Source organism: Plasmodium gallinaceum (genome assembly GCF_900005855.1).
Source record: "Plasmodium gallinaceum strain 8A genome assembly, contig: PGAL8A_v1_65, whole genome shotgun sequence".
Lineage (NCBI taxonomy): Eukaryota > Apicomplexa > Aconoidasida > Haemosporida > Plasmodiidae > Plasmodium > Plasmodium gallinaceum.
The window spans coordinates 87,650-103,825 of NW_021628225.1; the positions used below are offsets into that span (position 1 = coordinate 87,650).

The following is a 16,176-nucleotide window of genomic DNA, read 5'->3' on the forward strand; positions in this document are numbered from 1 at the left end:
ATGTCAAAAAATATTGATGATTTGTTTGACGTTTTTGAGGAGAAAGATGTCGAAAAAATTCATATAAAAAATGAAGATGATAAATTAGCAAATAACGATGTAGAAATAAATAATAAAAAAAAAACTTGTGTAAAACATGAAGAGGATCAAGAAAAAAATAATAGAGAGATATATGAGAACAATAAAGCAACAGAAATAATAAATGATATAAAAAAAAAGGATAACCATTCTAATAAGGAAAACTTATCTAATGAAGAAAATTATAAAATAAATATCGAAAACTTAATTAATATAAAAAAAAGAGACAATAAAGTAAAAATGCAAATTAAAGAAGAAATATATAGCGATATACAAAATTTTGATGGTACTACTAAAAATGTAAATAAAATAAGAAAAATTTCTGAAGAGAAAAAAAAAATTCTAGCTAATTCAGAAGTTGAAGAAATTTTAATAGAAAACAGTAAAACAATAAACAATGATGATGTTTTAGTTTTAGAAGAATTTGGTAGTGATGTTAATTGTATTCATAAATGTGTAAGACCAAGAAGCTATGTTCATAATAAACTAAGTACTCCTTTGACTCCTGCTAGAACGTATAAATTTGAATTAGATACTTTTCAAAAAAAATCGATAGAATGTTTAGAAATGAATGAAAGTGTACTGGTATCAGCTCATACTTCTGCAGGAAAAACCGTTATAGCAGAATATGCTATAGCACTAGGGTTGAGAGATAAACAGAGAGTAATTTACACAAGTCCAATTAAAGCCCTAAGTAATCAAAAATATAGAGACTTAAGTGAAGAATTTAAAGATGTAGGATTAATTACTGGTGATATTTCAATAAATCCAGAAGCATCTATTATTGTTATGACTACAGAAATATTAAGATCTATGTTATACAGAGGATCTTCTTTAACAAAAGAAGTAAAATGGGTTATTTTTGATGAAATACATTATATGAGAGATAGGGATAGGGGTGTAATATGGGAAGAAACGATTATTTTATTACCATTAATGGTTCGATTTATTTTTTTAAGCGCTACTATACCTAATGGAATTCAATTTGCTGAATGGGTTAGTAGCATTAAAAGTCAAGCTTGTCATATTATATACACAGATTACAGACCAACCCCACTACAGCATTATATTTATCCAACATCTAGTGAAAGTGTTTTTTTAATATGTGATGAAAATAAAGAATTTAAAAAAGATAATTTTATTAAAGCTGTTAATGCAATCAAAGAAAAAACGAATACATCAGAAGATGGTCATCACAATGTAAATAAATACACCAAAAAAATGAGAAAAAATACTTTCGATATTGAAAAAATTGTTCAAATGTGTCACTCCCGTAATTATACTCCATTAATCATCTTTGCATTTTCTAAAAAGGAATGTGAAGTAAATGCAACAACAATGCATAAAATTGATTTAACAGATGATACAGAAAAAGAAATAATAAAAGAATTGTATGAAAATGCTATTCAAATTTTAGCAGATGATGATAGAGCACTACCTCAAGTTCAATTTATTCTACCTCTATTATTAAGAGGAATTGGAATACATCATGGTGGGTTATTACCTATTATTAAGGAAATAATAGAAATCATGTTTCAAGAATCTTTGTTAAAAGTTTTATTTAGCACAGAAACCTTTTCAATGGGTATAAATATGCCTGCGAAAACTGTTGTATTTACCTCATTGAAAAAATTTGATGGATTAGAAAAAAGGTTAATTACATCTGGAGAATATATTCAAATGGCAGGAAGGGCAGGTAGAAGGGGTTTAGATGACAGAGGTATTGTTATTATAATGTTAGATAGTCCTTTACATTGGAGAGAAGCAGAAAAATTATTTGTAGGTGAAGCCAATAGATTGGTGAGCCAATTTCATTTAGGTTATAATATGATTTTGAATTTGTTAAGAATAGAAGGAATAACTCCTGAATTTATGATTGAAAGATCCTTTATCCAATATCAAACAAAAAAAAATCTTTTTCAAAAAATTTTAGCAAAAAAAAAAGTAGAAGAAAAAATAAAAGAAATTCACGATTTTTTGGTTAGTATTTATATAGATGAAAATGATCAGGAAATATGTAAAGAAGATCTTCTAAAAAAAATTATGTCAAATAATTATGCAAAAGCAGAACAAAGAAAAAATAATGTTATAATAGATAAAGAAAGTAAAAAACATATACATAAAGAAGAAATAAAAATGGAACATATAAATAATGAAGAGAAAGAAAAGACAGAAAGCAAAGAAAAAAATATACTCGACTCTGAGAAAGATATGACGACAAAAGAAATTACCCATGAAATGAATACATTAAATAATAACGATGATAATAACAATATTATTAATAAAGATTTAAAAGATTATAACACTGTTTTTTCATATATATCTAATTATTATATAATTAGACATAAATTAATAGAACTAGGAGAATCTTATAGATCTATATTAACAATGCAAAAAAATATAACCCCCTATTTGGTTCTAGGTAGATTACTATATTTAGTAGAAGACGATTTAAAGTGGGGATGGTGTATTTGTATAGAAGGTAGAATTATTGAAGGAAAAAATAGTGTTAATAATAATAGTAGTAATCATAATTTCAATAAAAACAACAATAATGAAATGAACGACAGTGATATATTAGTTGTCGATTGCCTTGTACCATATGATCATAATAAAAAAAGAAAATTAGTACAAAGCGATGATGAAAAGGAAAACGAAAAAAATGAATATATCCCAGCAAAAGATAGATTAAAAGCTAAATGGAAACTTATGAGTTTTTATATTAAATGTATTTATCAAATATCAGCTGTTGTTTTAAGCATACACGAATTTGCTAATAATAAAAATGAAGAAGAAATTGCAAATGTGAAAATTAAATATAATACCATGGTGAATTGCTTAAAGGGAGAAAAAAATATACCAATAATAAACCCATATCAAATGGGTATAAAAGATGAAAATTTTTTAACTATTGTAAAAAATATTAATTTTCATGAAAATTTATTAAAAAATAATAAATTGCTAAATAATAAAAACTTAAACAAGTATTATCAAATGTATAATAAATATGTTGCTTTACAGTTTGAAAAAAATGTTTTGGAAGCAAATATTGAAAAATGCAGATTTATTGTTCTTAAAAAAGAATTAAAAAATATGCTAATTTTGTTGGAGAGCTTAAATTATATTGAAGTTACCTATAATTTAGAAAATTTTAAAAATGAAAAAGACATGAAAAGTATTGAAGATTCTACAGAAGATTTAAAGAACGAACAAAAAGTTGATGTAAAACAGGAGTTAACTAATAATAATTCTTCTGAAGAAAAAAATTATATTGTTACAATGAAAGGACAAATAGCAAGTGCAATTTTAAGTGTTGATGAATTAGTTATATCAGAATTATTTTTCTCAAATTTTTTTAGTAAATATAATTATGATTATATATGTGCTTTTTTGTCATGTTTTGTTTACGATGAATCAACAAATAAAGAAATTTCTATTAATGATCCTATATTAATAGAAGGATATCAACAGATAATTAAAACTGCAACTAATGTAGCTAATAAAATGAATCAATGTGGAATGAATATCAATTTGAAAGATTATTTAGATAAATTTAAATCAGCCATTATGCCTATTGTTTTATTATGGGCAAGAGGTCATTCTTTTATGGAGATTTTAACAGATTCTCAAATATATGAAGGATCAATAATAAGAACTTTAAGGTAAAAAAAAAAAAAAGTCATAAAAATAGTTATGTAAATAATGTAATTTATATAAATATATTTTTATTTATACAGACGCTTAGATGAACTACTAAGACAAATGATATGTGCCTTTAGAGGAATAAATAATGACAATATGTGTGAAATTTTAACAGCAGCAACTAAAAAGTTAAGACGTGGTATCCCATTTTCCCCATCTTTGTATTTATAAGTTTGTTTTTATTTTTTGTATTATTTTATACATTTTTAATATATGTACCTAAATACATAAAAAATTTCAAATTTTTTAAGTTTTTGAAAATATTTCATCATTTTAATTTTTAAAATTTAATAAATTTTCAAATTCATAATATTATATCAGTATCTAATTAAAAAAAATAAAATTTTATATGTAACGTAACATTTTGCGTTGTGTATTAAGAATTTTTTTTTTTTTATTATTAACTTTTTCACTTATATAATCAAAAATTATAATTACAATTATAATTAAAAAAGAAAAAAGAAAATATTATAATTAAAAAAATTATTTTAGTATTTAATGCATATAGAAATAACATCTGTTATGTCAATTTTTTAAATATATAAAATAATTTGTTTAAAAAAAAATAATAGGATATATACTTTTATAAACAGTTTACCATAATCCAATAATAAATTTAACAAAAGTATTTTAATTAGATTATATCATCAATATAATTTTTAAAAATTTTAAATAAAAAAATCCCTTAAAAAAAATATTAAAAAGTATATTCATTATTAATCATACTTTAAATTTCAAAAAAAAAAATAAAATATACATTATTATTAAAAAAGAAAAAAAATTAAAATGAAATATAACAATAATTTTTTAATAAATATTAAGCTCTCCTTAAATTTTTTTTTTTTTTTTTTTTTTTTTTTTTAATTTAGATTAAAATAAATGCATTTTTCAATTTCACATATACATGTTCTTTTATTTTTTTTTCTTTTTATTTATCATTAAAAGAACATTCCTTCATTAATTAAAGTGTAATTTTTTAAAAATTAAAAAATGTTTTTATCCCTTTTTTTTAATATATAAGAAAATAATTTTTTTTTTTTTTTTTTTAACTAAAATTATCTTTTATTTTTTTTTTTAAAAAAATAGCATAAACAATACTAATTAAAATATTTGTGTAGTATTTTTTTTTTTTTTTTTTTCTTTTTAAATTGGTTATAATTATTGACACCGACATTTATATTTTAAAACTTAAATGAATATGCTTTTTGTATTTTAAGTCTAATACATATGTACATATTCGTTTTATATAAAATTTTGTAAATTTTTATAAATATTAAAAAGCTTTAAAATGGCAGAAGATATTTTAAAATCTGTTCATAGCAATTTTAAGTATGTTCTTATTAGTTGTGATATAAATAATGAAGTGAAAGAACTAAATTTTAAAGGAAGTGAAGAAAAATTTCAAAATACTTTAGCTTCCTACTTTAGAAGAATTATTTTTAATGAAAAAGGAAAAAATGAATTAAAAGAAACAATAAAAGAAAAATTAGAAAGCAATAAAGAAGAAAATAAAGAAAATAAAGAGAAAGATGATTTAAATAAAATATCACCAGATATAATAAATAATGCAATTGAAACTTCTCAAACATATCAAATAATACCATTAACTTTACCAACAGAAGAAAATGATTATTACGCTGTTAATTGTTATATTGATGATGTAGGAAGAATAAAACAATTGCCTTATAATAGTAGAGCATCAAGAATATGTAACACTGATATTTATGGAGATGCTTTTTTATCAAAAACATATGATAATGAAGATTTTAAAAGGTGTGATTTTACTATAAAAGAATATGAAGAGTTCTTAAAAAATCCACCAAAAAGTGCAAACAGGTACAAATTTATTTTTCATATATTATTTCTTTAAGATAAAGAAGTATATTCTGAAAAATTTTAAATTTTATTAATTGAATTAATATAAAAACACATCAAAAAACAATATTTTTCGTTTTATTTGTAAAAATTTTATAAAAATTGATTTTACTTTTTTTTTTTTTTTCTCTTTATGTGATAATAGATGGGATCAAGCACAAGCTATGCAAGACTTGTTAAGTCAAATGAAGTCAAAAAAGGATGGAGATAATTTAAATATTTCAAACACAAAAATTAACAAATGTGAGAACTGCTATGAGGTATGTTTATTTTTCCTTCAATATGAAAACTTTATATTTTTAAAATACATAAAAAAAAAAATATATTTTAATTATTTTTGTTGTACATTACCATATATTTGTATATTTTTTGTTTATTCCATTTCTTCACACTTTTATTTATTTTCTTTAATATTGTATATATATATATGTGTGTGTATGTTTTTTTTTTTTTTTTTTTTTTAAAGGAAAAGAATTTAAAAAGATGTGGAAAATGTAAAAAAGTTTATTACTGCTCTATAGAATGCCAGAAAAATGACTTTGTATTTCACAAAAGAATATGTTCATGAAATTTTTTATTTTTTTTTATAATCTTATATGAAATATTTCTTTTTTTTTTAATATACTGTTTTGTTAAGAAAAAATTAAAATACCTTTTTCACTATAGAATATAGGAAATTTAAAATGATGACATTCCAAATACTTATAACCTTATGTTTTTATATATTTGTGTGAATAAAAAGACTAATAAACAAATAATTAAAATAAAATGAAATAATGAAAAATAAATCTTAAGTTTTTTATTTTTTAACTTGTTATTATTAACACATAATAAATTTAAGAAAAATTTTAAATTATAAAATATTAGCATTTTAAACTCATAGTTTTGAAATAAACATAAAAACTATTAACTTTAATCTCAATGTATTTTATAAAAAAAAAAAAAAAAATACTTCACAAAAAATTAAAAATAATTTTTTTTTTCTTTTTTATAATTATGCAAATTAAAAGGGTGAAAATTTCTTAGTGTAAAAGAATGTGAAATTTTCTTAAAATAATTTTTTTTTTTTTTTTTTTATCATCTTTAGTAATGAATTATAAAAATACCATAACAATATTTGAAAATAGATTAAAAGTAGATAATTCATTTATACTATTATATATTTTTTGAAAAAGTGTATTATTTAATTTAGTTTAAAATATTAAGTGTAACGTTATGTATGTGGTGCAAAACAAATTTTGAAATAAGAAAAAGTAAACCTGAAAAAATAAATTAAAAAATACATGAAATATAATGAAAACAATGTACAGTCACAAATGAAAAAAAAATAAAATTTTCAGATAATCGCTATTTCCATCATAATTAATTATATATATTTTTTTAAAAAAAAATAAAATTTTACTTGAAAAAATTTACAAGCAAATGTTTAGAAATATTTTTGTTTAATATAAAAATATTCATTAATAAATATCAATTAATAAAAATGAAATTACGTTTTTACAATTTTTTCTTAATATTATATTTTTTTTTATGTATATGCTATGGGAAAAAAGTACTTTTTATTAATATTTTAAATGGAATAAATGTTAATTATAATAAAAAGCATATAAATAAGAACGTTTCTTATAATGACAATTTTTCAAATCAAGCATTATTTTTAAATAAAAATGTAACACAACAAAATAAAACAAAAGAAATTAACCCTGTAAAAGTTGATGAAACAAATGAAAATATATTAAGGCAATATATATATACCTTGTCACATTTAACTATATTTGATACCGATAGAGAAAAAGATATTCCTTTAAATATTTCTTTATTATTAAAAGCTTGTTTAGCTTCTCATAATTATATTAAAAATGTTGAAATATATACCTCTCAAGTGCAAAATAAAGAAGTGTGCTCATTTATATATGAAAATTCAAAAGATTTTGAAAACTTTTTTAATATACATGTCTCAAAATATAGTGAATTTTTTAATAATCCAAAGATAAGTGAAACTTTAAAATTATATATAAATGATAAAAATTTATATGAAAATGAATTAGAAATTTATAATAAAATAAATAAAAATACCACGTTAAGAAAAGATATTTTACAAGATATCTTATTTGAGTGTATAAGAACAAACAAAATTGTTCAATATTCTCTTGCAGTCAATAAATTTAACTTATTTTCTTATCATACATTATCAAAAGTTTTTATGTATTTCAAAAGTAATGATCTTTATTATGATATATTTTTAAATAATATTAAAAAAATAAAATACTATTATGGGACAAAAAATATAAAAGAAGAAGACAAAAAAAAAATATACAGTATTATAGACAATTATTTATACATTTTAAATTATATGAATGAAATGTTTGAAAATGGCAATATTTTATAATGAATTCAAAAAAGAGAACAAAGAAGTCAATTATTCAAAATAATTTATTTTTAAAGAAATATTATAAATATGCTATATATTCTTAAAAAAAGTATAATAAAAATAATTAAAGGTAACTTTCTACAGTCAAACTATAAAAGGATACTTATTTAAAAATATTATTATAAAATTAATATGTAAAAACAATTGCTAAATTATCTGACACAAATGATCAATAAAATTTTTAAATGTATTTTTATAAAGTTGCTATATATAGCACATTTATGAATCATAATAGAAAATAACGTTTACTTTTTTTTTTTTTTTTTTTTTTTTTTTTTTTTAAAAAACAAATGTATTCATTATAAATTCAAAAATTAAATTTTTTTAAAATTTTAAAATAAATATTATGCAAAATTTCTGATGCATATCATTTAAAACTAATGATAAATTAAAAATTAAACAAACTAAAATAAAATATAATAAAATTAAAAATTATAATATTTTTTTTCAAAATAATTTTTTATATACAATTTTATAACTTTATTTTTACAATTTTTTTAAGATTTTTTTTATAATATAAATATAATGTATATATATATATATATATATTTATATTACTAAAGAATATTTACTTATGAATTATAAAAAAAATTATTATTTTAGTTAAAATTTTATGCAATACAAAAAAAGAATAAGACATGTATTTATGAAGGAAATTATAATGCATTAATATATTTATTTTGATAAAATTTTTAAATAAAAAAAACAAGTTTTTTTATAAAAATTTTGTTGTATCAATTATGAATTTAATAGAATAATTATCAACTAATCTTTCTTTTGTAAAATTTGTTCTTGTATATACTCAGGAACTAAAGAATATTTATGAAGAGTCATGGTATAATTACCTAAAATTAAAAAAAAAAAAAAAATATTGTAATTTTAAAATAAAGCAATTAATATTTTACTTAAAATATTACAAATAACTTAAAATGTATTATGAATTATTAATTTTTTTTTTTTTTTTTTTTTTTTATTTCAATAAAAATAATAATTAAATAATTATAAATATAAGTGTTCTAACCTCTTCCTTTTGTTATTTTCCGTAAATCACTAACATAAGATAAAATAGATGCCATAGGAACTCTAGCATTTATTTCTTTAGTGTATTCATCACCTAAATTAAAATGAAGTATATATATATATATATATATATATATATATTGATATTTAATAAATAAAAATATTATTTTTATTTTCATTAATTATTTTTTACTTTCATCTATATGCTGTATTTTTCCCCTTTTCTTTACCAAATCGCTAATAACATCTCCTAAATATTCTGTAGGTACTGTTACATTTAACTACGAAAATATACACACACATATATATATATATATTAATTAATAAAAATAATTTTATTAAAATATAGAAAAATATATTTTTTTTTTATATTACATTCATTATTGGTTCCATCAATCTAATAGTAGTTTTTTTAGCTGCTTCCCTAATAGCTAACCCTGCTGCTAATTTAAATGCGTGTTCATTACTATCAACTGGGTGAAATGAGCCATCTACAATTGTAACAATAATATTTATTATTGGAGAATTAAAAATAACACCTAAATTACATTGTTCTTTTATTCCAGTATATATTGCATCAAAATATCCAGACGGTATAGCCCCACATGTAATTTCATTTTTTATAATAATGTTATTATTTACTTCTGAAGTATCAATATTCATACTATTCCTATCCACATTATCTACAGAATTTTCATCCTCTTTTTTTTCTTTTCCATTTTCCTTTTTTATTTCTTCTTCTTTTTCATCTTCTTCATCAAAATAATTGTACATAGGTTCAATTTTTATATACACATCACCATATTGTCCTCTTCCACCTGACTGTTTAATATACTTTCCTCTTGCTTGAACAGTTTCAACAAATGTTTCTTTATAAGAAATTTGTGGTTTCCCGTAAATTATAGGAATATTAAAATCTTTTTGAATTTTGTTAATTATAATTTGTAAATGTAATTCTCCAACTCCACTTATAAGTAAATCCTTTGTATCTTGATTTATGTGATAAAAAAAAGAATGATCTTCTTTTTTAATTTTTATTAATGCATTAATTAACTTTTCATATTCATTTTTATTTTTATTATATATATAAAAACTAATAATAGGTGGAATATCTTTAATTTTTTTTAATTCTACTCTTAAATAAGTATTACTTAAGGTATCACCAATTTGTGTATCTTTTAACCCAACAATTGCAACAATATCACCAACTTTTGCATTTTCTAATTCATATCTTTCACTGGAATGTATAAAAAATATCTTGGTCACTTTTTCACTTTTTTTAGTTCTATTATTATAAATAAAATCACCTCTATTTAATTGTCCTTCATATATCCTTACATAGTTAATATTTCCTAAATGCTGATCATTCATAATTTTATAAATTAATCCTACAAATTTTCTCTTATAATTCTTTATATTTAATGGATTTAATTCTTCTGTTATAAAATTACTATAATTTATCTCTTCCTTAACATTATTTTCAAAATTATTTATGCTAACTTTTTTATTTTTTTCAGTATTAAAATCCAAATATTTATTTTCTTTTTTCGTAATATCTTCTTCATGAATGTTATTTGATTCATATTCTTTATTTGTACTTTCTTTTAGGTCTACATTCTTTCTATCATTTAAATATTTACATTCTCCTATTTTTTCATTTTCATTTAAATTTTCATGTTTACTTTCATTAAAATTTGATTTAATTGCTTCCGTTGCATATTTTTTTGTTTGACTTTTTATCTTATCATTCGACAAATGATCATATAATAACTTTTCTCCTCTTTTATTTATATCATAAAAATGTATGATTTGATTCTTATAATTTTTAATTGAATCAATAGGTGAAGGTAAATATTTGACTACCATATCCAATAACATATGTATGTTCTTATTTTTTAAAGCTGAACCACACATAACTACATTATATTTTTCTTCAACTACTAATTTTCTGATATAATATTCAATTTCCTGAACATTCATAATTTTATCATTTAAATAATTATCAAGAAATGTATTAAATTTTTCAGCTATTTGTTCATATAAAATATTTTTATATTTCAAGAATAAACTATAATACTTTTGAGGAATATCTTCAAAAACAAAATCATGAGAATTTTTATATACAATCATTTTTTCTTTTAAAATATCAATAGTGCTAATAAATTTACTAATTTCAAAAACAGGAACATAAAGAATTAAAATTTTTCTATTTAATTTTCTTTTTATTTCATCAATACAAGAATCAAAATTAGCTCCAACTTTATCTAATTTATTTAAAAATATTATTCTACTGATATTGTATCTGTTAGCTTGTTTCCATACAGTTTCTGATTGAGATTCAACTCCTTCACTACTATCAAAAACAACAATTCCCCCATCTAAAACTCGCAAACTTTTTTCTACTTCTGCAGTAAAATCTACGTGACCTGGTGTATCAATTATGTTTATTCTAAAATTTTCTAAATTTTTTTCACTACCATTCCAGTAACAAGTAGTAACTGCTGCGTTAATAGTAATCCCCTTTTCTTTTTCTATTTCTAAATAGTCCATCGTTGATAATCCTTCATGAACTTCTCCTATTTTTTTTATTACATTTGTATAATACAATATTCGTTCTGTTGTTGTTGTTTTTCCTGCATCAATGTGAGCAATTATCCCTATATTTCTATAATTTTCTAATTCTACATTTTTATTTGAACAATTATTTAAATTTAAACGGAATATATTTATTTTATTTTTTTTCTTATTCCTTTTTTTAAATATACCTTCATGTTCATAATTTCTATTTACAATAAATAATTTAGGGTTTTTTTTTTTTCGTATATTTTTAGTTTTGTAACATAAATAATTTTTTTTCCAATTATTTAACGCATTTGTAACTTCAAATATGATTAACAATAACAACAAAAGATATATTGTTGAAAATTTACTTCTTTTCGATAAAAATAATTTTATCATTTCTGTTTTTACATTTTTTCATTTTTTTTTTTATTCTAATTTTTTTTTTTTTTTTTTAAGGTCTAATTACTTTTTATTTCTTATATTTAATATTAATATAAATAACTAATTTAAAAATAAAAGAAATGTAGTAATATAAAAAATATACCAATTATAAAAATATATAAAAGGAATATGTTTTATAAATAATATACTTATTAAACTAGTTTTTTTCAAAATTGTTTAAAACATATATTTTTGCAAATCCATTCAATAATATATTCATAAAATAATTAAAATATTAACTATATTCTTCTAATTAATAAAAAATTAAAGCTATGAGTATATTTTTTAAAAATCAATATATTTTACATAGTTGTAAAATTAAAATATATGTATTTTTTTTTTTTTTTTTTTTTTTTTTTTCTTTATTATTTATTCTTATTTTAATAAAAATAACTATATTTTTAAGTTATTTTTAGTTATTGCAACATTTTTATTTTTAAAAAAGAGTCCTATATTTTAATTTTAATTGTTTTGAGTTTTTAAGCAAAATCATGTTTTTCTCTTATAAATATACATAAACATATCATTTAATTAAACAAATAAAAAAAAAAACATTATTGAAATTTTTAGAGGATAAAAAAAAAAAAAATAAATAAAAATGTGTTGCTTTTTGAATGAAAAAAATAATGAAATCAAAATGTTTAAAAAAGAAGACTGTATATATTTATTTAATGAATAATGAATAATGAATAGAAATACAAACAAAAAATAATCAGATGTATTATAAAATATACACATATATATATGTATATATATATATATATTAAATTTAGAATAAATTAAAAAATAATAAAGAAAATTTATAAATGGGTATCCATATAAATAAGGACTATATCTTGTATGAAAATTTCCTTATATTTCGTTTTAAGTATGTTAAACATTGATAATCATATATATACAAAAATTTGTATTTTCATAAATGTATAAATTAAAAATAGAGAAATTATTATGAGTATTTTAAAGAAAAAATAGATAAAAAGTGTGAATAACAAATATATTAAATCGATAAAAATTCTTTATTACAATTATGAAAGAAAATCACACTAATTTTTATAATCTTAATAATTATAAAAAAAGCTTCACAAAAATAAATATTTTTAATAAACCATAATATTATGTATTTAAAAAAGAAAAAAAAAAATTAATCCTCATATTTACTAAGTTAACTACATAATACTTATCAATTTTATAAAATTTTACAAAATTCTTTTATGTTTATTAGTTCTCTTTATTTTTTATTTTATTATTATTTATTTTTAAAATTAAATTGATTTATATCTCTAAACTTATAATAACATAATTATTAAATCTTCAAGCATTTTTTTATTTTATTTCGTAATATTATTTACTGTTGCTATTTACTAAATATTTTTCTATATTTAGAAAAATAAAAAATTTTATTTTGAACTTTAGTAAAGAACTAAGCATATATTCAATATTTTAAAGATATCAGTATTTATATCTTTACTCTTCTGAAAATTAAAATATTATTGTTGTTTTATGTATGTAAGATAATGATTATACTCTTTTATTATATATATATTTAAATATATATATATATTTACAATTAATATGATAATGTATTACACTAAATTATGATGAAAATATAAATAAATATATTCATTTGATTGCTTGAAAAAAATTCATCTGTTGTATTTTCATATTAGTCTTATTATTTTTTCCTTAATTGCTATTTATTTTACTTTGTACCTTGTCTAAATTTTCATTAAACTTTAATACTTTATAATAAAACGAATACACATATATAACATAAATTTGAAAATAAACTTTAGCATTATCATTAAACATGAAATTATTTTTCAAATAAGGATAATGATAACAATTATCCATTGAGAACCTATATTGACTTATATGATTATTATAAATATAATAAAACTTCTATAATATTATTACTTTTTATTTTAAAAAATATAAATTATTTAACTATATTTTCTCTTCATAATATTTTTTAATCATTTATATCTTATTGATATGCTTTTTTACTTAAAATTTTTCTGTTTTATATATCTCATAAAACTAAAATTGTGATTATGTGCTTACTTATTTATTTTTTTTTTTTCATATTAATTCAATAGTTTAATTTTTTTAATGATTAAAAAAAAAAATTTTTAAATATTTCAAATTATTTTTTAAAAATGAATAATATTAAGAATTTTTAAGTTTTTTTTTTTTTTTTTTAATTACATATTTTTAAATGTAAAAAGATATAAAAAATAAAAAAATATTGTTATATTTCTTTTATTAATTACTGAATTATGATACATTTTTGATACGTTTCATTAGCAAAGGTTTTGAAAAAAAAAATAAGAAAATATTTTAAAATAAAATATATATAGTTTTTTGTTATGTTTTTTTTTTTTAATAATGCTTAATTTTAACTTGTTAAATTAATATGTAATAGTTTTAGAATCAAACTAATCTTTTACATTTTTATATATTTATTTTTCTTTTTTTGTTTATTTAATTTATTCTACTTCCACATATATCATATTAATTTACTTATTAAATAATTATCCATTTTTTTTCTTTAATAGAATTTTAATAAAAGTATTTTTGCAAATATGTGTAACGAAATAGAGTTTGTACATGAAAAACATATAAAGTATTTGAATAGTTATACAACTGCATCAAATGCAGAAGAGCTAATATTTAACGAAACTCTTAAAATGTGTGGAGTTTTTTATTTCATTTGTTCATGTAAAATATTGTCTCATAAGATAGATAAAAAAGAAGAGTTTATTGAATTTATTCTAAGATGTCAAAATTTAGATGGTGGTTTCGGTAATAATATAAAACATGATTCTCATATTGTGTCAACACATTATGCTATATTATCTCTTCTTTTATTAAATTATTCTTTTGATAACTTTAATATATATTTAGAAAATGAAAAAAACATATTAAGCAATGATAGCTCTAATATTAATAATTGTAATGATTATTTTAAAAATAAAAAAACTATAAGAGAAAAAACATGTGACTATATTATGACTTTAAGCAATGACGATGGCTCATTTAAAGGAGATATATGGGGAGAAGTTGATACTCGTTTTGTTTACAGTGCAGTTAGTTGCTTATCTATCTTAAATAAATTAAATCTAATTTCCACAGAAAAAATATCATCATACTTACTTAGTAATTATGATTTAAATCAAAATGGTTTTTCATGGATAAGTGGTAATGAACCTCATGCAGCTAGTGTGTTTTGTTGTATAGCTACGTTGTTTTTAATTCAAAAATTATACTTGATTGATGAAAAAAAACTAGCAGACTGGTTAAGCTTGAGGCAAACAAGCAATGGTGGTTTTAATGGAAGAGCTGAAAAATTAACTGATACTTGCTATTCATGGTGGATTTTTTCATCTTTAATTATTTTAAAAAAATATAAATGGATTAATAAAAATGCATTAAAAAATTATATTCTTCTTTGTCAAGATTTAGATAATGGTGGCATAAGTGACAACCCTGATTGTCTTCCCGACATATGTCATACTTTTTTTGGTTTGGCTGCACTTAGTCTAATAGACAACCTAAATAAATTAGAAAAAAAATTATCTTTAAAAGAAATGCATCCAGTTTATGCAATTCCTCTTAACATTGTAAAAAAAAGAAATCTACTCTATCATGATATAGATATACTCTAAAAATATCCTTCCTTACATATTATGTTAAATTAGAAACAAAAATTAAAAAAAAAAAAAAAGATTCTCTTAATGTTAGTTTTAAAAAACATAAAAATAAATAATACAAACTACAAAATTATATAAATTTTTGTGAACATAAAAAAAAAAAAAAAAAAAAATGCATATATCTATGTAAATATTATAATTAAATATCTAATAATTTAAAGTAACAGCATAATTTGAGTTCAAACAAAATTTTAAGTTTTATTGCAATTTTCTAAAATTATAAGATATATAATAAACAAAAAAAAAAAAAAAAAAATAATAAATGTAAATAAATGTAATACCATTTATCTTTTTAAAAAACCCATGTATATATTTCATTATAAAAAGAAAAAAAAAAAAAAAAAAAAAAAAAAAAAT

At 19.1% G+C, this 16,176-nt stretch overlaps 5 protein-coding genes across 5 annotated transcripts; 4 read left to right on the top strand and 1 right to left on the bottom strand.

Moving 5' to 3' along the window:
* PGAL8A_00130600 (ATP-dependent RNA helicase, putative) lies at positions 1 to 3,951 on the top strand (the record flags this gene model as incomplete). The annotated part of the gene is made up of 2 exons (XM_028674831.1): positions 1 to 3,740; positions 3,816 to 3,951. The coding sequence occupies 2 exons, from the start codon at positions 1 to 3 to the stop codon at positions 3,949 to 3,951; spliced, it is 3,876 nt and encodes a 1,291-aa protein (XP_028526423.1).
* A 1,117-nt stretch (positions 3,952 to 5,068) lies between these two features.
* Positions 5,069 to 6,223, top strand: PGAL8A_00130700 (MYND finger protein, putative; the record flags this gene model as incomplete). The annotated part of the gene is made up of 3 exons (XM_028674832.1): positions 5,069 to 5,616; positions 5,801 to 5,915; positions 6,122 to 6,223. The coding sequence occupies 3 exons, from the start codon at positions 5,069 to 5,071 to the stop codon at positions 6,221 to 6,223; spliced, it is 765 nt and encodes a 254-aa protein (XP_028526424.1).
* Positions 6,224 to 7,138: 915 nt separating this feature from the next.
* Positions 7,139 to 8,044, top strand: PALM (liver merozoite formation protein, putative; the record flags this gene model as incomplete). The annotated part of the gene is made up of 1 exon (XM_028674833.1): positions 7,139 to 8,044. The coding sequence occupies one exon, from the start codon at positions 7,139 to 7,141 to the stop codon at positions 8,042 to 8,044; it is 906 nt and encodes a 301-aa protein (XP_028526425.1).
* An 807-nt stretch (positions 8,045 to 8,851) lies between these two features.
* EF-G (elongation factor G, putative) lies at positions 8,852 to 12,064 on the bottom strand (the record flags this gene model as incomplete). Its single annotated transcript, XM_028674835.1, has 4 exons — positions 8,852 to 8,931; positions 9,108 to 9,200; positions 9,300 to 9,387; positions 9,482 to 12,064. 4 exons carry the CDS (start codon positions 12,062 to 12,064, stop codon positions 8,852 to 8,854), a joined length of 2,844 nt encoding a protein of 947 aa, XP_028526426.1.
* A 2,627-nt stretch (positions 12,065 to 14,691) lies between these two features.
* PGAL8A_00131000 (geranylgeranyltransferase, putative) lies at positions 14,692 to 15,774 on the top strand (the record flags this gene model as incomplete). The annotated part of the gene is made up of 1 exon (XM_028674836.1): positions 14,692 to 15,774. The coding sequence occupies one exon, from the start codon at positions 14,692 to 14,694 to the stop codon at positions 15,772 to 15,774; it is 1,083 nt and encodes a 360-aa protein (XP_028526427.1).
* Positions 15,775 to 16,176: the final 402 nt, after the last annotated feature.